A 26132-nucleotide genomic window follows, 5' to 3' on the forward strand; every position below is an offset into this window, starting at 1 on the left:
ATAGTGGCACAACTCAAAGGGGGGAGGGGTTAAATTTTTAAATTCTGGTTACCCCTAAGGGAATATTGATCAATCCAGCCTAATTTTGAGCACCACTGGGTAGGACAAGATGGATCACAATATATTTAAGCAATCACATAATTTCTTCATTTTTAAAGCCAAATTTTTCTCATTTTCGATTATCTCAGAATTATAATTTTTGAGTTATGCCACTATTGCAGCCGGTGAGCGATATAACCCTTACCAGCAACTGCTTGATTGATTGGCTTCGGTTTTAACTGTACCATAACGACTTAAGGTTACATGCCAGGGCAACCCAGCAGCTGCCACCACATAAATTACATACACAATTTCATGTTAATTTTTATGACTTATTATTATTTATGGGTTAACCTTAAATTCTGGGAGAATATTGACAAAAAAGAAAAGGTTTAGTGTACATTATTTTTAACAGAACTTACTTCCTTAGATGTTTGCACTTGACTAGAATAAAAAACAGAATTAGAAGAATATGAGCATTAGGAACTTATTTAAAAATAAAATCCCACAGAGAAAAGTGCACCTTTCTCTAGTGTTCGTCATAGAGACTTGCCCTATACTCAAAATGTACTGCAGAACCAAGAGTTCAAACAGCAAACTTTCAAACATCTTCAGTTGGTTCATGAATAATAAGAGTAGAGGGAGTGTTGTTAATATATTTGGATTTAATTCCCATTGTGCAATTCAGACATGTGTATTGGAAGTTTAATATTATTCAAATTCCATATTTGTGAGAAGGTTGTAGGTAATTTAACATTAAGGACTGAAAATTGTGTGTTAAGTTTGAACAATTCTATTGGTAATGCTGCAAAAAGTCAATTCATAACTAAGATAATTCATGACACGGCATCAGTTACTTCTTAAAGCAAAATTTAGAATTTAGCAGAGATAATCCAAACTAATCAAAGATACTGTTCTGGAGGAGAAAAAAAAAAAAAAAAGTTTAGTAAATTTATAAATAAAATCACTAAGTTGTAATTAGTATTTTTATCCATAAGTAAAAAAACAAATGGAACTTGATCCTTAAGGCTGTCACAGATATTCTCTCAGATAGGCCACACAAGCTGTGCTTGCTACCTGGGAGTCTAGTCTAAAACGCTGTTGGAAATGATATTCAGGTGACAGTCAAGTCAAATGGACCCAATTTTGGCAAAGTCTAGATGGTCTGTGACACTCAAATCCTCTGCTTACAAGTGGTGGAAACCATGTTTAGTGTCCAGAGCTAAGTTCCAGTCAACCCTTCCCCATCTCTTCTATCATGCACTATAACTGATTGCTTTTGAGGTTAGGATGAACACCATGGCAAGATCCAAACTTCTTTACGTTTTGAGGGTACAGCTCTAAAACCGGCCACTAGTAGGTTAAACTGGACCAAACAAATTGGTAACTCTCTAGGGGCTACCGGATCAGGTAGTGTATAATCTTGCCACCTCTACTCTGCCAGATAGTGACTGGAGGGAGTCTGAGTAGTGTGTATGTGAGGAGGGGGCATTGTCGAGGCCACGTTATGTTAAGGATCTGGGGGTATATTCTTACCATGTGTATGCGATATACAAAAATTTCATTACTTCATACAGTGCCTCCCTCTAACTTTTGCTTACTATTGAATACACCATGAATTGTCAAACTAATACAGCAAACTTATCTGCAAAAAGATCTAAACCTCCCAAATATTTCCTAGTTCATTTCACAAATAAGTCTCAGTTGTAATCTCAATGATGTCCATTTTCACTTACAGTCTGCCAAACCCCATGTACTTTTTCTGACAGAATCTCAGCTATCGGTTGATTCAACCATTGCCCATCTCAATTGCCCAAATTATTTGCTGTATGATTCCTTTTGCCTCAAAGGTAGTGCTTGTGTATATAACCGTTCCGATATTCCCTGTCGGAGAATTGGTAATTGCTAATCTCGTCTTTTCAATCTTCTCTAGCTTAAACCCTCTTTACCTCATTCTGTCAAATGTTGTCTCTATCATTCTCCCAACTCTACTAATAAGACAGAACTCTTTGACTTCCTCTCTTTCCAACTTGACTTTCTCCAGTCCAACTTTCCTGGGGGTGCCTCCGTAGCCAGGTGGGAAGGAGTAGCAGTGCGTAGCACACGCTTCTTGATTAGACCGGGGTTCGAGCCCGTCACCACCAAATACGGAGGATGCGGAAAGGTCAGGGAATGACCACCGCATATCCCAGAGCAATATGGTCTTAGTTGCTAATGCTCCTAAAAACCAAATAAACAAAAACAAAACCAACTTTCCTAACAGTGTGGTTAATTTTCCTTGGCGATTTTAATGTTCACAACTCCAGCTGACTTCCATTTTCTAGTCACCGAACAATCCTAACGATACAGGCAACATACTTAAATCTTTTTCTCATAAACAACCCATCCAAGTACACGGTCGAAGTGAGTGGTCCTTTAGGTACCTCAGATCACAACCTGGCGATTGTCTCTTCTCCAATGGAGCCTTTATCTCATGGCTATTCCCAACCTCGTGTTTGGCATTACAAGAATGCAAAATGGGATGATCTGCGAGATTTCTTTTCTTCTTTTCCTTGGTCGGACTACTATTTCAAAACTTCTGATGTCAACATTTGCTCAGATCGTGTCAGTGAAATTATTCTTGTAGGAATGGAATCCTTTATTCCACACTCTACTTTAAAATCTCATCCTTTCTCTAAACTTGGATTTCCAATAAACGTGCTTAAGGCTGTTCAAGAGAGAAATGTTGCATAACGTAATTGGCATGTTTCCAGTTCTTTGGAAACATGGAAACATTAATAACTGCTTTACAATTGGCAACAATTGTAAAGCAGTTATTAATCAGTCCAAACTACATTTTGAACAGGCTAACAGTAGAAAACTTACTTCTTACCATAATGGTAGCCAAGCATTCTAGTCTCTTGCCAAAGCTATTGGCCGCAACTTTTGCCCATCTTTGCTCCACCTCTGTCCAAACCAGGTGGTTTGTTGTCAAGAATGTCTTGGCTTTCAGCCAAGAATAACACTGATCTGCTAGCATCCCATCTTTCTTCCAACTCATGAATTAATGATCTTGGTAAAACACGTCGCACCATGCTCCATTCAAGGCCTCCTGTAGTCTTCTGCCAAAAGGATGTCAGAAGGATTTTGACAAATCTTGGTACTAAGAAAGTCACAGGTCCTGATGGTACTTCTTCAATAGTTCTCAAAACCTGTGCTCCTGCTCTTTACCACCTTTTTTCATTTTCTTATTCCAAAGGTGTTTTTTTTCCTTCTGCTTGGAAATTTGTTCATATCCAGCCAGTTAATAAAAAGGGTGACAAATCACTCCCATCCAATTATCATTCCATTGCAATTACTTCTACTCTTTCTAAAGCAATGGAGAAATCAATTAACCACCAACTCAAACTATTTAGAAACCTTCCGTCTGATCAACAATCGCCAGTATGAATTCCGTCAGTGTCGATCCACTGGTGATATTCTTGCTTATGTTACCCATTTATGGTTGTTATGTTGTTATTTGGGTTTACCTTTCTGCATCCTCCGTATTTGGTGGTTACGGGCTCGAACCCCAGTCTAATCAAGAAGTGTGTGCTACGCACTGCCACTCCTGCCCACCCGGCTACGGAGGCGCCACCCATTTATGGGACAAATTCGATGGAAAGGTTCGGTGAAACGCAAGTAGTTGCTCTTTACATCTGAAAGGCTTTCGATCGTGTTTGGCATAAAGGTCTTCTAAACAAGCTTCCATCTTATGGTATGCTAACTGTTTTTTTGTAATTGGTTATCCACTTTTCTCTCTCATCGCTCACTGAGAGTGATGGTAGATGGCTTTCTCTCTTCTAACTTCTCCACTAATGCCTGTGTCCCTCTTGTATGACCTTCTTCCACTTACCGGAAATCCTACGCATAGTTTTGCTGATGATAGCAGATTGTATTCCACTTTCCAGTTTGAGAAACCTCACCCTGCTCAATGAGCTTCAACTTCTCAAATATCTGCTACCAGTTCGTTAAATGCTGAACTCCAGGTAATTCTCCAGTGGGATAAAGACAAATTAGTTTATTTCAATCCTTCTAAAACTCAGTCCTGTCTTATATCTCGCAAAAAGGATTCATCTGCTCCTATGCTTATCTTTGGTGACACTCCGATTTCTAGGCAAGATGATATATATATTTTTTTTTTGGGGATTACCCTGACTTCTAATCTCTCTTGGCACAAGCACTTTACAAATATTGCTTCCTCTGCATCTAAAAAACTTGGTTTTCTCTTTCGCTCTCGACATTACTTTTCTTCCAAACAGCTGTTCACTCTGTACAAATGGCAAATCCGCCTTACCACAGAATATTGTTCCCACATCTTGGGGGCGGTGCTCCAAAAACCTTTCTCGGGCTTCTAGATTCCATTGAAGAGAGGGCAATTAGGTTAATTAAAGACTCATCTCTCATAGACATTCTGTTTCTGCTGCATGCCTTTTCTACAGATATTTCCATGGGCACTGTTCTTCTGAATTGGCTTCTATAATTCCCACTCTCTTTTTCAAAACAGTCCAACCACCCATTTACTGTCCAAGTTCAAACTCACAGAACCAACTTTTCATTTTCCTCATTTATTCATTCAACTGCCATTTTTTGAAACAACCTTCCTTCATATGTATTTTCTGAAAATTACAGTCTACAGAAGTTCAAGTCTAATGTTAACAAATATCTTCTTTCATCTTCTCAACCTGCAACCCATACATAGTACTAAGCACTATAGGCTCTAATACCTCTCGTGTTTGGGGTTTTCATAAAAAAAAAAAAAAAAAAAAAACTTTCAGCCACAATAACACATGTATAGGCTTTAACAAAAATAGTTATTTATTTTTTGCTGCTGAACGTTGTTTCTTTGCTCTCTCACTCTTTTCGGCAAGAGTAGTTGAGTTGGACAGCATTCAGTTTGTTGCTTGTACCAAGTCATCAACAGTCTCTAGTGCAGAAAATGCATCACCATGCATAGGCCTAGTGTTGGTAATTTTCTTCGTTGTTGTCTTCATCCGCATCATTTTCAGGATGCTCCAGTTTCTTTTACATTCACAGCTTCATTTTAAACAGGAAAGCCTGTAGCATCAATATCATTTCCCGTCCACACCTTTGCATCACCTTCATCGCAATCTTCAAACTCAGGGATTGACTAAAACAAGTTGATCATCTCTTTCAGTTCGATTCTGCTTATTGGTTGCTAAAAGTAAACAATGCAAGACTTGTTTTTTCTCTTGAACTTTCTGATGACTCCCTGGTCCATCGGTTGGAGGAATGCAGTAACATTTGATGGAAGAAACATGACCTCGGATCTGTAGTCTATTTTGTTCACTGCTTCTGCTGAAGGATGTGATGGCATTTGTCTAGGTTTAGCAAGACCTTGCCCATTTTACCTTTTTGTTCCCAATACTTCTTGACATTCGAAATAAAATCATGAGTATACCATATCAGGTTACAAGGTGTTATGTTTAGTAGTACAGGTGGGCCTCGATTAACGCGATTAATTCATCGCGCAAAACGGAAACGTGTTAATCAAATAACCAATAGGAAAAATTATAATTGGTCCTTGACCTTCTGGAATGTCCATAAAGAATTTTAAAAATACCTTTCAAATAACTTTTTAACTGTATATAATGTAAAAGATAATGAAAATAATTATGGAATTAAATGTTTATTGCATAAAACAGCGGTTCTTAAACTGTGTGCCGCGGAATATTTTAAATTTTTGAGGGAAACACAGCGATACTCGACATCTGTCGGACACCGCGTGAACTACTAGCTCAAGGTCGTTTACAGTTTCAGCATTTCTCATTAAGTTGTTTGGACCTAACTACTAAACGAAACTGTTAGGTATTTCTTTTGGTCTAGGTGCGCCTTGAAAAAATTACTAAGACATTAAAGGCGCCTTGAACCGAGAAACTTTGGGAACCTCTGACATAAAATACACAATGAAGAAATTACTGTTGCGGAAATATTTGAACAGTGTTGACTTCCTCTTTTCATCAATCAATTTCCGATAGCTGACAACAATCTTCTCTGGGCCCTAGCGAAATAAATATTGCAGAGAACATCGAACCTTTTGTTTGAGGTTCTATGCAATACGAAAGATTTCATCTAATTCTTTTACCGTTATCTCCTTCACGGTAACATTTTCATCTCGCTCGTTTAAAAATTTGAATTTTTAAATGCAAGTCTGCATTGACTTTATTAGCAGGAGACAAACACGTCTTCTTCCGATGGTTGATGGAACACACCGAGGCGGGCAGCAGGCAAACGTTTGTTTATTGACCGTACGACTCGCGGTAAGCTTAACACGCAATTCAAATCTTTTTCAACTATCACATAAAAAAAGAGATCACGTTAACTGTAAATTTGCATCGTGTAAGGTGAAAAGTGGTATAATTTTTCAAATAGCGTTAACTGAATATCGCATTAATCGAACTCGCATTATGCGAGGCCTAGCTGTACTGTATGTATATTAATTAAGCTATGTAAGTAAGGTAAATTTATTTTTTATTTTGTTAACCAGTAATATTCTTCTGATTTTCACGTATCATTTAATTTTGTTAATTGGTAAGGTAATAAAATTGCAAGTTTGTGCTTTATGTCTTCATTTTTATAGCCTTTCAATAATATTCATCCATTTCCGCTTATTAGAATCAAAATTCAATTCGCAAACGTGATCACAATAACCAGTGCTTACTTCAATTTTATGGCACCAGCATAAAAAAAATGCTGGCTCGTTCGGATTACTGACATTCAGATTTTCAATGCTCTAATGTGTATTCTTGCGGTATATTTCTTACAGTTAAATATTTATGTCAATTCTTTTAGAGAAATTAAGAGAAAAAAAAAAAGTTTAAAATAATTCATATTATACACAATTAATTCACAAGAATGCAGAAGAGCCTTCTATAAAAGGACTGTTCTGCATGCTTGTGAACAAATTGTGTATAATTATGTAATTATGATCTCTTTCTATCCCCATTGTGTTACTAAGTCTATTTTTAAGCTTTATGGTCACTTCCAAATAATAGAGGGTGCCACATTGTGCAACCTATTATTGGGAAAAGCAGTTAGAGGCTAGGCTGATTAATATTGTACTTTTTGCTAAAATTATAATCACACTGAAAATTAAATAATAGATTCATCCCTGAACAGTTTGACAGATGAAATTTTTTCTTTCCAATATTCTGATAACCACAAACACATTTCAGTTAAGTTGCTAAGGTTCTACTACTATGCTGTATAGTGGCAAAACCTTGAATTTTGCAACCACCCATATGACTGAAAAATGAAGGTGAATTTAAAAGGAAAAAAAAGAGAAAGAGACAAAGTTTTATATATACAGTCCATTCCGATTATTTGGGACACATCGGGACTAGTGCATTTTGGCCCAATTAAGCGGCTGCCCCAATTATCCGAAGTTTCACGTAAATAGTTAAAAATACAATGTACCCCCCCCCCCCCAACCTTTACAATTGATTCACTGTACAATCAAAAATCACATTGCGACGAACTCGCCATAGTAAAGTACCGTTCACCATACAATGGGTAGTAAGATCATTGTGATCAAGTTTGTGAATTGAATTTTAATTCTATTAAAGAGATTCTAATTAGCGAAAATAGGAGGAATATTATCTACAGGCTATAAAAGTAAAGATAAAAGTTACAAATTAAAAAATTAAATGATACATGAAAATCGGAATAATTAATACGTACTGTAATATGTACATACGAACTTGTTGACATTTCTGTTCACTGACATTTGTGGATCAATCAATAAAATGAACACGGCACACACAAATTGCAAGTAACACAATACATATGCGCAAGTGAGAATGGAGTAACAAGTTACAAAGCTTTATAAATAGGAATGTAGAGAAGATCTGAAAATTAATTTTTTTATATGATTGAGGATTTCATGGAAGTGTAAACACATTTCATCATCATAACCCACAGAATTCCAGATGTCGGTATTAGCGCAAATTCAATAAGATCGAGTTTACTATCACTTTATGATAGATTTCACTAACACAAAAGCCCAATAAACAGGTGACTGCTAATTGTTTTATGGTTGTGACCTCCAGAAATCCGACTGAACTATGTGTACGGTCGGAGACAATCGTAGGGTAATCTCCAGTGCTGGTCTCCTGTCCCGAATAAACGACATGCTGTCCCAATTAAGCGAAGTAAACCTGGCTATTTTCTCGATTGGTTTCTGTTTTTTAAGATTTGCCCCAAATAAACGGCCGCCCTGATTAACCGGTGGCCCAAATAATTGGAATCCACTGTATTTAAGCTTTGTCTCTCTCTAGCAATTCTTTGCACTTCAAAGAATTGCTAGTTCTTTGAAGTGCAACGAACTGCAACTATAAAAGCCAAAGAACTAGCAATTTCATACTGGAAACTAGAAAAAGTTAATACCGTACATACACATATCTACTATACATCATACTACTGTATTTCCAAGAGGAAAATTAGCTTAAAAATTGGCTGTATATTTGCTTCATATTCAGTATTCAGTCGCAGGGTAAATTTGTAAACAGGACTTGTGAGAGATGAATTATTGTAGATGCTCAGTTTCTCCCCTCAGCTAGAGATTCAATAAAAGAATGTATGAGTGGAACACTAATTACAAACAGCTAACTCTGGAGGAAAATATAGCTACATTCGTCAAGTGCATTACATTGGTTACAAAGTAAAATTTTGTAAGCAGCACAAGATATCCTTTCTTTGACTAGAAGTTACACTTAGGATAGCAAAAACTGCTAAAGGCTAAACTGAACAAAAATACACATCAAACTGACAAGTGAAAGTGTAAGTAGTCACTTCTGTAGTTACTTTAGCTACATTTTTGCATTAGAGGTTCGACAGTAATGTCTTTACGTTTGTTACAGGTGAAAAAATGGTTGGAAGTACGGTCCATTACAACTGTTAGCTGGCCAGAAAACAGCCTGGACCTGAATCCTATAGAGAACGGTTGGCATCGGGTGGAATTTGCAGTTGCTAGAAAGAAACCAAAGACCCTTTGTGAACTTCGGGAAGCCATAATTCGTGTTTGGAACCACGAACTATCAGTTGATTATCTTCAGAAATTGATCTTGTCAATGCCTCGACGGTGTGCTGCTGTCATCAGGGCCAGAGGCGGTTCAACTAAATATTAGTTTGTACCTGGTGAACTTTTCATTTTGTTTTCCATTTAAACTGATAAACTAAAGCAAATTGAGGGCTTCTGATAGCAACCATAATTGTTGTATTTACCAAAACTGTTGTATAAAGGTTGAAAAAGCTCATTTTGGAATATTTTGAGAGCACCCGTCAAATATAACTTAGCTTTGCCTTAACTATTAATAAATATCTTTTGTTTATATTTCTATTTGTGATGCTAGGCATTAATGTAACCTACCTTCATGAAAAAGGGTTAGAAATGTGAAATTCCTAGGTGATGCACTTTCTTTGAACACCAGCGAATATGTATACACTGATTTGCAAAGGTGTAAATCATCAAAGAAACTGGCTGGAGATTATGACAGAGGTACAATCTGCTTATGGTAAAAATTGAACACAGTTATTTGGGTTTTTTTTTTTTTTTTTTTTTTTAGGAGCATTAGCAACTAAGGCCATATTGCTCTGGGGATATGCGGTGGTCATTCCCTGACCTTTCCACATCCGCTGTATTTGGTGGTCACGGGCTCGAACCCCGGTCTAATCAAGAAGCGTGTGCTACGCACTTCTGCTCCTGCCAACCTGGCTATGGAGGCGCCTGAACACATAGTGATGTGTAAATAATATAGTTTAAATGTTGTATAAATATACGTTTATTACAGGTCTTGAGTTTTGTTAAATAAACTAAATTTTACAGACAAATGAGACAGAAAAACTTACAGTTAAACTGATATCGCTAACTTCAACGTCACTAGTACTCCATTTAGCAAACAGTTTTATCTCAGGTTGTTCCTGAACAACAGGACATGGATCATCCCAGGTGTCACCCATCTTGTGCTGCTAATGTATGCACAAAAACATAATTCAGTAAACATTAATATTTATTAGTGCCATTTTACATAAAAAATCATATATGTATAACTATAATATTTACACAGGAAGAGGATTAATTTAACATCAAAATATTATTTTAAAAGCAGCTAAACTCATAATAAATACTCATTCACCAAAATTCATATTGCAGTGGTTAGCAATGCACACGTATGAGAAAAAAAAAAATTCTCTCCCTCTCTCTCAAATCATGTATAAGTATAGTAATAAGTAATGAAGCCCATTGGATATGTGAGAAACCTCAAGTGATGTGAAAGCTTCCTTTATTTAGAGCAGTGGTTTCCAACCTTTTTTTAATAACAGCACCCCTAAGTAATTTATTTTATTTTGCGGCACCCCTACTCAATTTTCTGCCTGTTAGATCCGATTCTCTCTCTGTATATATCCGTGTGTGTGTATATATATATATATTATAATATATATATAACCTTAATATTATATATATATATATATATATATATAATATTAAGGATAATATAAAGAACCATTAAAATAAGCAAATCAATCCACTAATAATACCTAAGAAAGCGCAAAAAAAAAAAAAAAAAAAAAAATTATTATCGCTTTTTACCGACAATCTAGATGACTTCAACTGGGGCCAACCACCCAGAATGAAAGCAAAAAACGACAAGAGGTTCTCTGTTTCTGTGATGATCAATATATGCTAAGTAATTTAAATCTAAACCAAACATAAACCAGTATAAGCCAAATGTAAATCGAATATAATACATAATACAGTATAAGCCGAATGTAATACATTCGGCTTATACTGGTTTATATCACCAGGCCCCAGTTTTCCGCAATGGCCTTTTCAATTATAATTTATATAAACAATGAAAGACCTTAATAAGAACTTTTAAAATGCCACTGAAAAATCAAGATTTATGAATGTGGCAAAAAAACTGTCACTTTATTAACAAAGAACTGCATTAAAACTACTAATTAATTTTTTTTTTTACTGTTAAAAAACACTGCACAGTATGTTCAAAGATTCTTTTCAAACAAGCTGAAATGGAAAGTAGAAAACACAGATCCAAACTTCAAAAATGAGCATTTTATGTCAACTGATGATACTGGAAATGGCAGATGTTTTGGGTAACATGGTTATTTTGGTAGTCATCTTTCCAAAGAAAAAGTAGCTAAATTTTCAAATATTTCTTCTTGCTCAAGAATATTAGCATTATATACCAACAATGGGCAAATGTGGCTCTCTGAGCCGCATGCGGCTTTGCATTAAGTGAGGCTCCCATTGAAAATTTAAATCCGTTTTTTTTTTTTTGGTATTATTTCCGAACTTTATTCACTGAACTAAGTAACTAATATTTTGTTATATGGATTTTATGTTGTGTTTATTTTTTTTTTTTATGTCTAGATATTTTGCTATTTTTATTTTGATTATAAATAAATCAGCACGCATTACACTGCTGGCGCAATCAGCAGACTTGTGCAACACTACACCGGGAGTGGGTAGAAAACGTGACCAAACCCCCCATAAGAGTTTCAATTTCAGACTCTGGAATTAAATTTATTTAAATTTTTTGATAACATGACCTCAGAAAATATCAAAAAACGAAAATTCGCCCAAGAAAATAGAATCTTTCAAGAAGAATGGGTAGCAAATTTTGCTTTTATTGACAATAATGGAAAGTCGTTGTGTCTTATTTGTAAAGTTACAATTGCAAACTACAAAGTAAGCAATTTACGTCGACATTATGAAGTAAGTCATCCCCACTTTTCAACTCAATATCCACTCAATTCAAAATTGCAAACAGAGAAACTTAAGTACTTGCAATCTGGTCTTCATAAGCAACAAGGACTCTTGTCTCCTTTTAGTCGTGAAGATGACAGAGGAAACGAAGCTAGTTTTTTGATAGCTTGGAATATTGCTTGTGCCAAACTTCCATAGGGAGGAGAATTTATTAAAAGAAACTTGGAAGAAGTGGTTAAAGTTTTGGATCCAGATAATACAAAACTGCATAAATTGATCGCACAGGTTCCTATGTCACGCTGTACAACTGAGCGTCGTATTGGTGCAATTAGTAAAAATTGTTGAAAATAGTTTGATGTGCGATTTTAAGAATTGTACAGCATTTAGTTTAGCTCTCGACGAGTCTACAGACATTCAGGATGTTCCACAATTGGCTGTTTTTGTCCGCTATGTATCTGCAGATGTAAATGTGAAGGAAGAAATGTTAGGCCTAGTAGCTCTTATCGAAACAACTCGTGGTATTGATGTTAGAAATGCGCTTGATGAAGTAATGAACAGGTTTGAATTGCCTCGTGATAAACTTGTAAGTGTTGCGACTGACGGAACGTCTGCAATGATAGGGAAAAACCAAGGTCTCATTGGTCTTTTAAACAACAATCCTAAAATTCCATGTTTCTTACCTCTTCACTGCATAATTCACCGCAAGCATCTCAGAGCAAGCAAAGTACTTCAAATACGAAAATGTGTGGAAGATTGTTTTGCAGATTGTGAATTTAATTAGAACAAATGCCAAAACACAGTCAATTTAAGAACTTTTTAGAAGAGTTGCGAGTGAATGACGAAACAGATGAATTGCCCAGTGATTTATCCCTATGGTGTGTTGTATAGATGGCTGTCAACTTACAATGTTTTGAGCCATTTTGTGAAACTCCTAAATCCTATCAATAACATTTACAAAAAGAAAAAGAAAAAAAAAATACCCAGAATTAGAAAATGAAACTTGGCTTTCTGACTTAATGTTCCTTACAGACATTATGGAACATTTGCAAACACTTAATTTGGCTTTACAAGGAAAAGAAAAAATTATTATTCATTTGTCACAAACTATTTAGTTTTGAAGCTAAACTTCAGCTTTTTGTGCACGATCTTAAGAACAAAATATTTAATCATTTTCCACGAGTAAAAGCAAATATAATTAATATCAAAGAAAAGTTAGACGAATACAAAGAAAAATTGGAAGAAATGCAAGCAGATTTCAAACATAGGTTTCAAGATTTGAAAAGTTTGAAATCTGCATTTGCATATTTTGTGAGCCCATTTATTTGTGATATTATTGAAGATGGATTTCCAATTTCTGAAATAATACTTGTTGAAAAAGCGGCTGGGGAACTGGAGTTATTAGAGATGAAACAGGATCATGCATTGCAAATGCAGCACAAATCTACTTCTATAATTGAATACTGGAAACTCGTGCTAGAATCAAAATATCCACATTTAAAGAAAACTGCTTGCCATCTAATTTCAATTTTTGGTACAACATATTGCTGTGTATCTTTGTACTCCACAATGAAGTTCGTGAAGTCGAAATATCATTCACAGTTGACCAATCATCCTCTCACTGAATTGCTGCGAACGGCTTTAACAAATTTTATGCCAAATTTCAAAGATTTGACCAAAGGTCTTCGTTAAATGTTATACTTTTTATTAATGCATTTTTATTATATTTTAATTTTTATTATTAAAATTTTGAAATAATTATTTTGTATTTTCTTTCTCTTAATTATATTTTCTTATATATGTATACTTTACATAGCACTTAAGACTTGTGTAGAATATGTAATCATTAATTAAATTAAATTAAATTTGAATTTGTGCATTTAATACTATGTAACTATGGTGTGGCTCTTTATAATTAATATAATATATGAAAAACCGGAATGCAGCTCTCATTGACCTCATGCATGCCCACCCCTGTTATATACCATTAGCCAAAAAAAAAAAAAAAACCTAATTTCACCCATCCACTTGCTCCAAATGTTTGTCTACTTCTGCCTTGAATCTATTTAAGCTATCAACTTCTACAACAACAGATGAAAGTTTGTTCCAGCAATCAACCACATGCTGGCTAAAGGCAAACCTCCACACATCTATCCTACAACTGTCTTTCCTCAGTTTAAATTTATGCCCTCTCAGGTGATTATTCTGAGCAAGAGGAAGAATCCCACGAGCATTGAGCATGCTAAAACCATTCAAGGCTTTATACACCTCAATGCCGACCGGGCTAGCCGGGTAGGTAAAGTGCCTGCCTGGCAACCCAAGGTCACGCGTTCGATTCCCACCTCGGGCTGGATATCACGATGGTGCCGAACCAACCGGTTGGTTGGATATCGCGGCCACGATACACAAAGGAAGCAAGAAAAAACTGGTTCCTTCGTGTATTGATCACATCATACGAAATAAATAAATACACCTCAATCAGATCACCTCGCAGGTGCCTAGTCTCCAGACACTGTAATTTGCAGAACTTAAGCCTTTCTTCGTAAGAGCAACCCTTTGTTCCATTCACTAGTCTTGTTGCCCTTCTCTGCACTCACTCCAGCAGCTCTACTTCCTTCTTAAAATGAGGCCTCCAGACCTGTATACAGTACTCAAGGTGTGGCCTGACCATTGCCTTATACAAGGGGATAATCACCTCCTTATCCCTGCTAGAAAAATTCCTGTATATCATTGACAAGACACCATGGGCTGCTCTTGCAAACCGTCTGCACTGCTCAGAAAACTTCATATCTGTCTGCACAATTACCTCCAGGTCCTTTTCATTCTCTACCACTGTCAGTGTAGTACCACACAGTTGATATGTTACACTGGTGTTACTGCTTCCCATATGCAGCACAATCAGTCCTCGTATAACACATGTTTACACTACACGAATTTGATCATACACGATTTATAAATAGGGGAACGATATCGTATATAACACGAACCGAATTTGCTTATGCACGATTCGCCTTTGTGTTTACAAGAAATGGCAGTCGAACACGGAATCACCCAAACAGAACGCAACATGATAAGAATGAAAAGAAGATTCTGAAAATGTATTTATGTTTATTATATCAGTGAAGGGGAAACACATTTCACCATAATAATGTAAAAACCCACACAATTCCAGCTATCAGTATTATCGCAAATGCAATTAGATCGAGTTTACTACCAAGTTTATAACAGATTCCACTAGCAGGAACGCAACTGGAAATTGTTTTTGTTTTATGGTAGTAACCCCCAGAAATGTGCTTTAGTAAAATGTGAGCTAGTGATGTGTTCAGTGTCTCTGCCTTTACAGTGTTGTTTATTCAGTATCAAGTTTGTTTATGTGTATCAAGCATGCCTCCTCATTTTGTAATTGTGCTTTATTTCCTAAAAATGATTAAAATACTTAAAAGGTGTGAAAAGGAAGTGTCCTGGTGAAGACACTACAGCTTCAGAGAGAAAAAGAAAAGCAATATCAATAAACAGAGGGAGACTGGTTCAAAAATTCTTACCCGGGAAAATTTGTAGTGGCCTCATACTAGCATTTATGGCCAAAATCACACCAGCCTCCGGGCCACCAGGGTTTCCCCGGTAAGGCTTATGGCCAGTCTGCCACTGTCGATAGAGAAAAAATATGAAATTGTGAAACGCTTTGAGCGAAATGAAAGACCATGTGATATTGCACGTGCTACAGGCCTAAATGAGGCAATGCCGAGAATTACAAAGAATGCAGAGAAAATAACAATTTTCATAGCAGGAACAACTCAAGTGTAATTAAAATCCATTAGATTACAACACAAAGAATTGGAAGAGATGGAACGGCTGTCTTCTGTTTGGATAGAAAATCAAACAAAAAACAAGTTTGCTTATGATAGAAGCAAAAGCATTAGCAATATTTTATTACGTAATCGTATTTTATTACGGTAATTTATTGTGTTTGGTAATGTTTTGGCTACAAATGTGTATTCAATCTTGGGTGGTTGGCACCTAACCCTATTTTTCCCATAGGGCATGTTGTTTATATTGCACGAGGATTTCTAGGAACACAACTATCATGCTATACGAGGACTGACTGTACTTTACATTTGTCAATGCTAAACTTCAGTTGCCACCTCTGAGCCCATCTGCTCAACTTTTCTAGATCCTGCTGCAGCAGCGTACTGTCATTAGTGTCATTAACAACCCTGCCAAATTTCACATAATCTGCAAAGATGAAAAGAATGACATCTAAGATTTAAAAAAAAAAACAGGTCAAAACGATCCTGTGCAACTAACCAATCACAGTAAACACATTTTTAAAGAATGAATCAAAACCAAGTTCACTCCATAAAAATGAAAACTCATAATTTATCAAAATAATTTTATTAAAACAAACTTTACATGTGCATAACGGTAAGAAACGAAACATGCTGGTATTCAACTGTCCCTTTATTAAAAAAATTGAAATATACCTGAAAATCGTTATGCAATAACAAAGCATTAGCTTAACCCAGGAGGAGCTGCATTAGACTGGTGACCCACGAGAGAAAGTTATTTTTTATTTTTTTGGTGAACACCAATGACTGAAACTTTCTAAGTATAAATATATGCCAAGTTTTACTCAGGTTGCTTTTTAGGCAATATTTTGTTTTCACAGAGTAACTACCTGAAAGAGCCACATATATACCATGAACCAATTTTTTCAACTTTTTGTTTCATCACAAGCACATCCCCTAACAGGTAATGCTTCCATTTTTGATTTGATATGAACAATTACCATTTCAGTTCATCCATTTCCTAGAAGTGTAATTATTAGTTTAATCCATTTTATAGAAGTAACAAAGAATAAAACTTAATGGATTAAAAATAAAATACTATCCAAGCTGGTCTCATTCAACAAAATGTACCAATTACACTCGCCAATAACTTTGGTCCTTGAGGCTGTCACAGATATTCTCTCAGGTATGCCAAGCTAGGCTTGCTACCTGAGTCTAAAACGCTGATGTAACTGATTTTCAGGTGACACTCAAGTAAAGTGGACCTAATTTTGGTGAAGTCCGGTTGGTCTGTGACAGCCAAATTCTCTGCTTGCACCTTTACAATGGCAGGATTGTTAGTAACCTTGAGTATAATCGCCATTTGCAAATATGGCACCTAGCATACTGGAGATGACCACTCAGGTGCAAAACAACTTGAGCAGGAATTGATGTGTGGTGCCCACCTCACATGGAGAAACACCACCCCCTCTGTCTTAGCAGACAACACTAGGTTGTAGATGACTCATCAACTGGTGCAATACCACCACTTTGCTTACTGGAAGCTTGAAGTGGTGGAACCCATGTTTAGTTTCCAGAGCAAGGCTCCAACAACCACCCCTATCTCTTCCATCATTCAGTATGACTGATGTTTTTTGAGTTTATGATGCCCACCACTTACATTTCAAGGGTATGGCTCTAAAACTGTTCACAGGCCAGCTGCTACTACGGTCTACTGGACTAAACCTATTGCTAACTCTCTGGAAGGCTTTTGGATCAGCTAGTGTATAATGTCGCTGCCTCTACTCTGCCGGATAGTGACTGGAGGGAGTCCGATTAGTGTGTATGTGGAGGGCATTGTTGATGCCATGTTACGTCAAGGAGCTAGTATATTCTTGCCATGTACAAAAATTTCATTACTTTATAAAGCATGTCCTCCCCACCTTTTCTTAATACTGAATACACCACGAATTGTCAAACTAATAGAAAAACTTATCTGCAAAAAGATCTAAACCTCCCAAACACTTCCTCATTCATTTCACAAATACATGTGGTCTCAGTTCTAATCTCAACAATGTCAATTTCCACTTAGTTTGCCAGAATCCCAGTCACTGGTTGATTCAACCACTGCTCATCTCAGTTGTCTAAATTATTTACTACATGATTCCTTTCACTTCAAATGTGGTACTTGTGTATATTACCATTCTGATATCTCCTGTCAGAGACAGTAATTAGAAATTTCCTCTTTTAGATCTTCTCTGGCTTAAAATCTCTCTACTACAGTTTGTCAAATTCATCTCTATTGTTCTTCCAACTAAACTAATCACTTCAAACTAGTAATAGTATCTGCTATATAGTCCAAGGAAGCATAGGCTTTTGTTGCACTGGCAAAAACTCTGACTCCCTCTCTTTGAAAGTAGACTTTCACCAGGCCAACTTTCCTTGTTTGGAAAGTTGGATGTGAGATAATTTTCTGTGTGATTTTAATGTTCGCATCTCCAGCTAACCAAAGTGCCAAGGCTTTTGCAATTACTAATAACCTCGCACAGATTGTTCATTAACCTACCAGAATGCCTGACCACACAATAAACATGCTCGATCTTTTTCTCACAGACAACCCTTCTAAGCACACAGTCGAGGTGAATGGTCCACAAAGCACCTCAGATCACAACTTGGTAATGGTCTCTTCTTCAATGTAGCCTTTCTCTACATTCTTAACCTCTTGTTATTTGACAGTGGGCCAGTAAATCAGATTGTTTTATAATAGAGGATTTTAACTTCCCAGATATAAACTGGAACTTGTGGGTTGGACATCGCATATTAGAAAGACTTTAGTGGATTTATTGGATGATTGTTTTCTAGAGCAGTGTTTGAGAGGCAACCAAAGGGAATAATACTCTTGATCTGATTATCAGCAGTGATTATTGACGCATAACAAATCTGCAGGTAAAGAAACCACTTGGTGGCAGCAATCACAGTACAGTCAGTCTTTGTTTAGCACAATAGTTGTGTTCCTAGAAATCCTCGTGCAATGCAAAATCGTGCAATATAAACAACAGGCCCTATGGGAAAAACAGGGTTAGGTGCCGACCACCCAAGATTGAACACACATTTGTAACCAAAACATTACCAAACACAATAAATAATCGTAATAAAATACTTAAGTATTTTATTACGATTTTATTAGGTAATAGTCGTAATAAAATATTGCTAATGCTTTTGCTTCTATAGTAAGCAAACTTGTTTTTTGTTTGATTTTCTATCCAAACAGATGACAGCCGTTCCATCTCTTCCAATTCTTTGTCTTAATCTAATGGATTTTAATTACACTTTTGGAGTTGTTCCTGCTATAAAAACTGTTTTTATTTTCGCTGCATTCTTTGTAATTCTCAGCGTTGCCTCATTTAGGTCCATAGCACGTGCAATCTCATATGGTCTTTCATTTCGCTCAAAGCTTTTCACAATTTCATATTTTTTCTCTATCGACAGAGGCGGACTGGCCATAAGCCTTACCGGGAAAACCCCGACGGGCTGGAGGCCGGTGTGATTTTGGCCACAAACCATAGTATGAGCCCACTATAAATTTTCCCGGGTACGAATTTTTGACCCAGTCTGCCTCTGTTTATCGATATTGCTTTTCTTTTTCTCTCTGAGTCTGTAGTGTCTTCACCAGGATGCTTCCTTTTCACACCTTTTAAGTATTTTACTCATTTTTAGGAAACAAAGCACAATTACCAAACGAGAAGACACGCTTGATACACATAAACTAAGCTGGGCGTGTGTAGCAACTGAATAAACAACACCATAAAGGCAGAAATACACTATTAACACCTCACATTTTACTAAAGCACATTTCTGGGGGTTACTACCATAAAACAATAAAAACAATTTCCAGTTGCGTTTCTGCTAGTGGAATCTGTTATAAACTGTAAACTCGATCTAATTGCATTTGCGATTATGGCGATAGCTGGAATTGTGTTGCTTTTTACATTATTATGGTGAAATGTGTTTCCCCTTCACTGATATAAAACACAAATACATTTTCAGGATCTTCTCTTCATTTCTATCGTGTTGCGTTCAGTTGGGGTAATTCCGCATTCGACTGCCACTTCTTGTAAACACAAAGGCAAATCGTGCATAAGCGAATTCAGTTCGTGTTATATAAGATATCGTATCCCCTATTTATAAATCGTGTATGATCGAATTCGTGTAGTGTAGACACGTGTTATATGAGGATTGACTGTATACTGATGTGGGATTTACTTACAGATGTAACTACCATCAGGGGTAAAGGAAAGGGTTTTTGCTTTTTGCAAAGGTACTACAGTGGTCTAAGACAGTTTTTAAATTCTATACAGTGGGACCAACTGATGATGTTACCAACAGTAAATTCTAAACAGGAAGCATTCAAGGAATTAATCTTGGAAACTACCAAGCTTTTCACACCAACTAAGAAATATTGTACAAGGTTTAGGCCTAAATGGATATCAGATGAACTACTGAGACTTGTGGCAGAAAAAAAAAAATGCATGGGATGTATATAGATTATCAGGCAACACAAAAATCTATGGTAGATATAAGCAATTCTGTAATAAAGTCTCAAAGGAGGTCAGGCAAGTGAAGGTTCATTACAAGAAATCTCTTGCAAAGGATGCAAAGAGGGACAGCAAAGACTTCTGTACTTATGTAAACTTAAGAGTAGGAGACCAGTGGAATTACTTAACAAGTACAGGTCACTGTTGAAAAAAAGCCGTGAATTAGGGTTGAATTTGAAAGTGTCTGCAATTCTGCCGAGACACGATAGGAGGGAGCATATGAGAGCCCTGTCGATGAATTCGGCCCTGGAAAAATTGTGCAAGGCTCAAGGGGTAGAATTTTTTTCAGCCTGGTCTGTACTTGTTCACAGGAGACTGCTTCTACAGGGATGGGATACACTTAAATAGAAAGGGTGCAAAAATGTTTGCTGATGCTATCGAGGCAGTGTTAGGTGGGTTGGAAAACTGCTAGATTGGGGGGATACAAGGACTAATAGATTAACAGCAGCCACTGGCAGAGGTGAAAGTGATTCTTGCACTGCTTCTATTGGAAGGCGCAGCAGCCTGGAAAATAAGATGCAGGATATTTCAGAGACTGCTGGGAATCATTGGGGTATAAGTAAACACATGGGTTGTGTTAGGGTAGCTAAGAAAAAGAACAGGTGCATGTATACTTGAGTGTACACCAATGCTAGGAGTTTAGTAAATAAATTTGATGAATTTGAGGTATTGCTCAAAACATCAAAGGCAGATATTGTTGGAATTTCAGAGACGTGGTGTCACACAGATATAAGGAATGCAGAACTGAAATTTGGGGAGTACAATGTCTACAGAAAGGATAGACAGGATAGGAAGGGAGGAGAGGTTATGCTATTAGTTAAGAAATACATAAAATCCAAGGAAGTGAAGCCAGTCGACATCGCTGGACAGTGCAGTGTCAAGTCAGTTTGGTGTGACATAAGCATTGGGAGATCAAAATTGAGAGTAGGAGTGTGCTATAGGCCTAATGACTCTGATGAGTATAATAAGAAACTGTACAGGGAAATAGTGGGCCAGTAAATCAGAGAGTCTTATAATGGGGGATTTTAATTTCCCAGATATTGACTGGAATTTGGGGGCTGGTCACTCACACACTAGCAAGGCTTTTGTGGATTTATTGGATGATTGTTTTCTACATCAGCATGTTTGGGAGGCAACTAGAGGGAGTAATACTCTTGATTTGATTATCAGTAGTGATTCTTCATGCATTAAGAATCTGCAGTTAAATGAATCACTAGGTGGCAGTGATCACAGTGTGCTGAAGTGGGATTTACTCAAAGAGGTAACTACCATTAGGGGTAAAGGGAAGGGTTATTGCTTTCGTAAGGGAGACTACGATGGAGTGAGACTATTTAAATTCTATACAGTGGGACCAACTGATTTGTTACCAACAGCAAATTCAAAATGGGAAGCATTCAAAGAACTTATCTTGAAAGCTACTAGGCTTTACATACCAACTAAGAAATATTGTTGAAGGTTTAGGCCTAAATTGATATCAGATGAACTAATGAGACATGGCAGAGAAGAAAAATGCATGGGATACATACAAATTAACACGTGTCACAGAAGCCTATGATAGATACAAGTTGATCTGTAACCAAGTTACAAAGGAGGTTAGGCAGGCGAAGGCAGATTACGAGTTTTTTTTGGCAAGGGATGCAAAGAAAAACAGCAAAGAGTTCTTTACTTATGTAAACTCTAGAAGGAAGGGGATGAATCAGATTGGTCCACTTGATGTCGATGATCCTGCTCAGGTAGCTAACAAACTAAATGAATATTTTGCATCGACATTCACACATGAAGAGTTATTCAGCGGGGGGAATGCCAGAGGTGTATTCAACTCTGGCAGTAAGCTAGAGAATCTTGTAATAACTGAGAGTAAAGTGGAGAAGAAATTGTTGAAGATAAACACAAGAAAGGCACCTGGGGTGGATGGGATCTATCCAGTTATATTAAAGGAGGCAGCAGAGGAAGTAAGCAAACCCTTAACCATAATTATGAGAGCTTCCTTGGACTCAGGGGAGGTACCCATGAACTGGAGAATGCAAATGTGACCCCAATTCACAAAGGAGGATCAAAGGCTGACACAAGTAATTATAGACCTGTAAGTTTAACTTCGGTTACAGAAAATTAATGGAGGCACTGGTTAAAGAAGCACTACAGGATCTAGACAAGACTTCAGTTATAGGTCGGACACAGCATGGTTTTGTTAAGGGGAAGTCTTGCCTGACCAATTTGATTGGATACTATGATGCAGTCACAAAAGAACTGGATGCAAGGAATAACTTTGATATTATATACTTGGATCTTAGAAAGGCTTTTGATACTGTTGCACATGGAAGACTGCTGCACAAATTGGAGCAGCGTGTCATTGGAGGCAAATTGCTGCTATGGATAAAGGGGTGGTTGAGGGGGAGAAGACAGAGAGTGATAATCAATGGACACTGCTCATCGTGGACTAATGTTATTAGTGGAGTCCCTCAGGGTTCAGCATTGGGTCCATTATTGTTTTCTGTATTTATAAATGATATTGATGATGGTATATCAAGCTTAATGTCGAAGTTTTCAGACGATACGAAGGTTGGCAGGGTTGTCAAGGACACTACTGACACTATGCTGCTGCAACAGGATCTGGAAAGGTTGAGCAGATGGGCTGAGAGGTGGCAAATGAAGTTTAACATTGACAAATGTAAAGTACTACATATGGGAAACAGCAACCCCAGAGCAACGTATCAACTCTGTGGTACTACACTGACAGTGGTAGAGAATGAAAGGGACCTGGGGGTGATTGTGCAGGCAGATATGAAGTTCCCTGAGCAGTGCAGACGGGCTGCAAGAGTAGCTCATGGTGTATTGTCAATGATATATGGGAATTTTTCTAGCAGGGATAAGGAGGTGATTATTCCCTGGTATAAGGCAATGGTCAGACCACACCTAGAGTACTGTATACAGGCCTGGAGGCCTCATTTCAAGAAGGATGTAGAGCTGCTGGAACGAGTACAGAGAAGGGCAACAAGATTAGTGAATGGAACAAAGGGGTGCTCTTACGAAGAAAGGCTTAAGTTTTGCAAATTACAGTGTCTGGAGACAAGGCACCAGCGAGGTTATCTGATAGAGGTGTATAAAGCCTTGAATGGTTTGAGCATGCTCAATGCTGATGAAATTCTTCCTCTTGCTCAGAATAATCACCTGATACGGCATAAATTCAAATTGAGGAAAGACAGATGTAGGATAGACGTGCGGAAATTGCCTTTAGCCAGCGGTGGTTGGTTGTTGGAACTGATCTCCATCCCTTGTCGTGGAAGTTGATAGCCTAAATAAGTTTAAGGCTCAGCTGGACAGGTATTTCGAACGAACATGGGGGTGAAGTGGAAGTGGTTATTTTTTATTTTTTATTTTTTTTTGGCTGATGATGCATAAGCTTGCTTTCTTGCATCAAATGCCTCTACTAATGCTAATGCTAGAAGGGGACAAATCAGACTGGTCTGCTTGATATCAATAGTTCAACTGTTCACGATCCTGCTCAGGTAGCTGACAAATTAAATGAGTATTTTGCATCTACATTCACCCAAGGAATTCTGTAGGGAAGTGGAGGCCAAAAGTTATTAAACCCTAACAGCAAGCTAAATGATTTTGTAATAACTGAGAGCAAAGTGGAGATGAAATTGTTGAAGTTAAACATTAGAAAGGCAAATGGAGTGGATGGGATCTATCCAGTTATATTAAAGGAGGCAGCAAAGGAAGTACACAAACTCTCAGCCATAATTATGAGCAATTGACTCAGGGGAGGGCCTCACAAACTTTAAATGTGCAAATCTATTCCTAATTCACAAAGTTGATTGAAGGGTGACATGAATAATTACAGACCTGTTAGTTTAACTTGTTCTGGGGAAAATAATGGTGTCACTGGTTAAAGAAACACTGCAGGATCACCTTGATAATACTGCAGTTATTGTTCAGACACAGCTTGGGTTTGTTATGGGGAAGTCTTGACTGAATTTGAGTGAATACTCAAATTGGTATATCAGGCTTAATGTCCAAGTTTGCAAATGATACGAAGGTTGGAAGGATTGTTAATGATAGTAGTAAGCTACTATAACAGGATCTAGAAAAGTTGGGTAGATGGGCTGAGAGGTGGCAACTGAAATTTAACAGACAGATGCAAACTACTGCATATGGGTAGCAATAACCCCAGAGTGACATACCAACTGTGCAGTATAACACTCAGGGTAGTGGACAATGAAAAATATCTGGGAGTAATTGTGCAGTCAGATATGAAGTTTTCTGAACAGTGCAGAGGCTGCCAGAGCAACTGATGGGGTCTTGTAAATGATATACAGGAATTCTGCTATCAGCTATAAGGTGGTGTTATTCCTTTATACAATGGAATGGTCAGGCCACAGCTTGAGTACTGCATACAGGTCTGGAAGGCTCATTTTAGGAAGGATGTAGACCCACTGAAATGAGTACAGAGAAGGGCAACGAGATTGGTGAGGGGAACAAAGGGTTGCTCTTACCAAGAAAGGCTTAAGTTCAGCAAATTGCATTATCAGGAGACTAGGCACCTATGAGGTGTATAAGGCCTTGAATGGTTTGGGTAAAATCAATGCTGATGAGATTCTTCATCTTGCTCAGATTATGCACCTGATGATCTTTGTAACACTGCTCTATCAATTCTATGTGCTCCCCTTTTACTTATGTTGTCCTCCTTTTGAACCCCTGATGTCTTTTAATTCTGTCATATTGTACCCATGTGTTCTAAGGAAACTGGGTAAGAGCAAAAAACAAAACAAACATTTACTGCATTGAAACCCATGTACAACAAAGTTCATGGCATGTAAAAACAAATTTGTCATGCAAACATATTTCTTTTTGATAAAATGACCTGGTTTGGTGTGATACTGTTTGATGTGTTTGTAGCAAAAAAAAAAAAAAAAAAGCAAGAATGATTTTTAGAAAAAAATGGGTTTTTTTGGCAGGTGTTCCTTTTTTATGGAAAATAACTGGTACACTTGGTTTAAAAATGCTGAATTCTACTTTTATGACTTGAGGGGAATATATGGTAATATATTCAACTTTCGTTTATATTAGTCTAATGGCATAATTATTTGGAGTGACTCCACAGTTAAAGCTTAAATTTATTTTGACATGATTGGGATCTACGACAAAAATCGATAAAACAGAGAATGCAATTCTTAAAGTATAATAGTAATTTCAATTATCATCCTCAATTTTACAGTTCTTAGAGGTATTAGTCGAACTCAGTTGAGAACACAATGCGGCCTTCCATGACAATAAACACGTGACAACAAATACACTTTGTAACTTATCAACAGATTTTTTTTTTCCACACCGCTTTCAACCCTAATCTAAAATTTACAAACTAATATAACTCACTTCTACATCCACTACTCAAAAATAAACCACATAATATTCAAACAACACATACTTACTCAGTACACGTCCGTAACTTATAGACTATCCAAAGGGGCTACAAAACTAAACTTACGGGCTAAGGCGCCTTCTGGTGTCGTGAATAAGTCATAACACTATCAAAATTTTCATAATAATAATAATTAGAAATTATATATATATATATATATATATATATATATATATATATATATATATATATATATAAGTTTAGTAATTATTATTATTTTATTATTAGCTATATGGTGCAAGGAAGCCAGACGCTTATGCTTCATCAGCCAAAAAAAAAAAAATTATTCCCGAGTTACCCTGTGTGTGTGTGTGCATGTGAGAGAGAGAGAGAGAGAGAGTCAAAGTAGAAGGATATCACCAAGAAAGAGAAGAATGATGATATCCTGCGCTCAGGACCCTTGGTTAGCCAAGCCCATATTCACCAAAATGTGAACCCCTGGGGTTAAATTATTATTACTCTTATATTATCTCTCCCTGATTGGGGGTCCATCTCGTGACGGGTATTGCTACCAAGTACAGAGAGTGATTGTTGTTAAGTCTGATGTTACT

General features: G+C 37.0%; 1 protein-coding gene across 3 annotated transcripts in view; it reads right to left on the minus strand.

Moving 5' to 3' along the window:
* LOC150087346 (small ribosomal subunit protein uS7) overlaps positions 1-25663 on the minus strand; it is a 68126-nt gene extending 42463 nt beyond the window's left edge. The window contains exons 1-2 of one of the 3 annotated variants that reach the window (XM_090372006.1): positions 25592-25663; positions 9925-10041 (exon numbers count right to left, since the gene is read on the minus strand). In XM_090372006.1, the coding sequence (XP_090228132.1) occupies positions 9925-10035 (111 nt within the window). In that variant the 5' untranslated portion in view covers positions 10036-10041; positions 25592-25663. Of the gene's footprint in view, positions 1-9924; positions 10045-25587 lie in introns of all 3 variants that reach the window. The other 2 variants (XM_090372008.1, XM_090372007.1) reach the window with 2 other exon arrangements.
* Positions 25664-26132: the final 469 nt, after the last annotated feature.

This window comes from Mastigoproctus giganteus, chromosome 4, assembly GCF_048544385.1.
Source record: "Mastigoproctus giganteus isolate SK-2022 chromosome 4, ASM4854438v1, whole genome shotgun sequence".
Lineage (NCBI taxonomy): Eukaryota > Metazoa > Arthropoda > Arachnida > Uropygi > Thelyphonidae > Mastigoproctus > Mastigoproctus giganteus.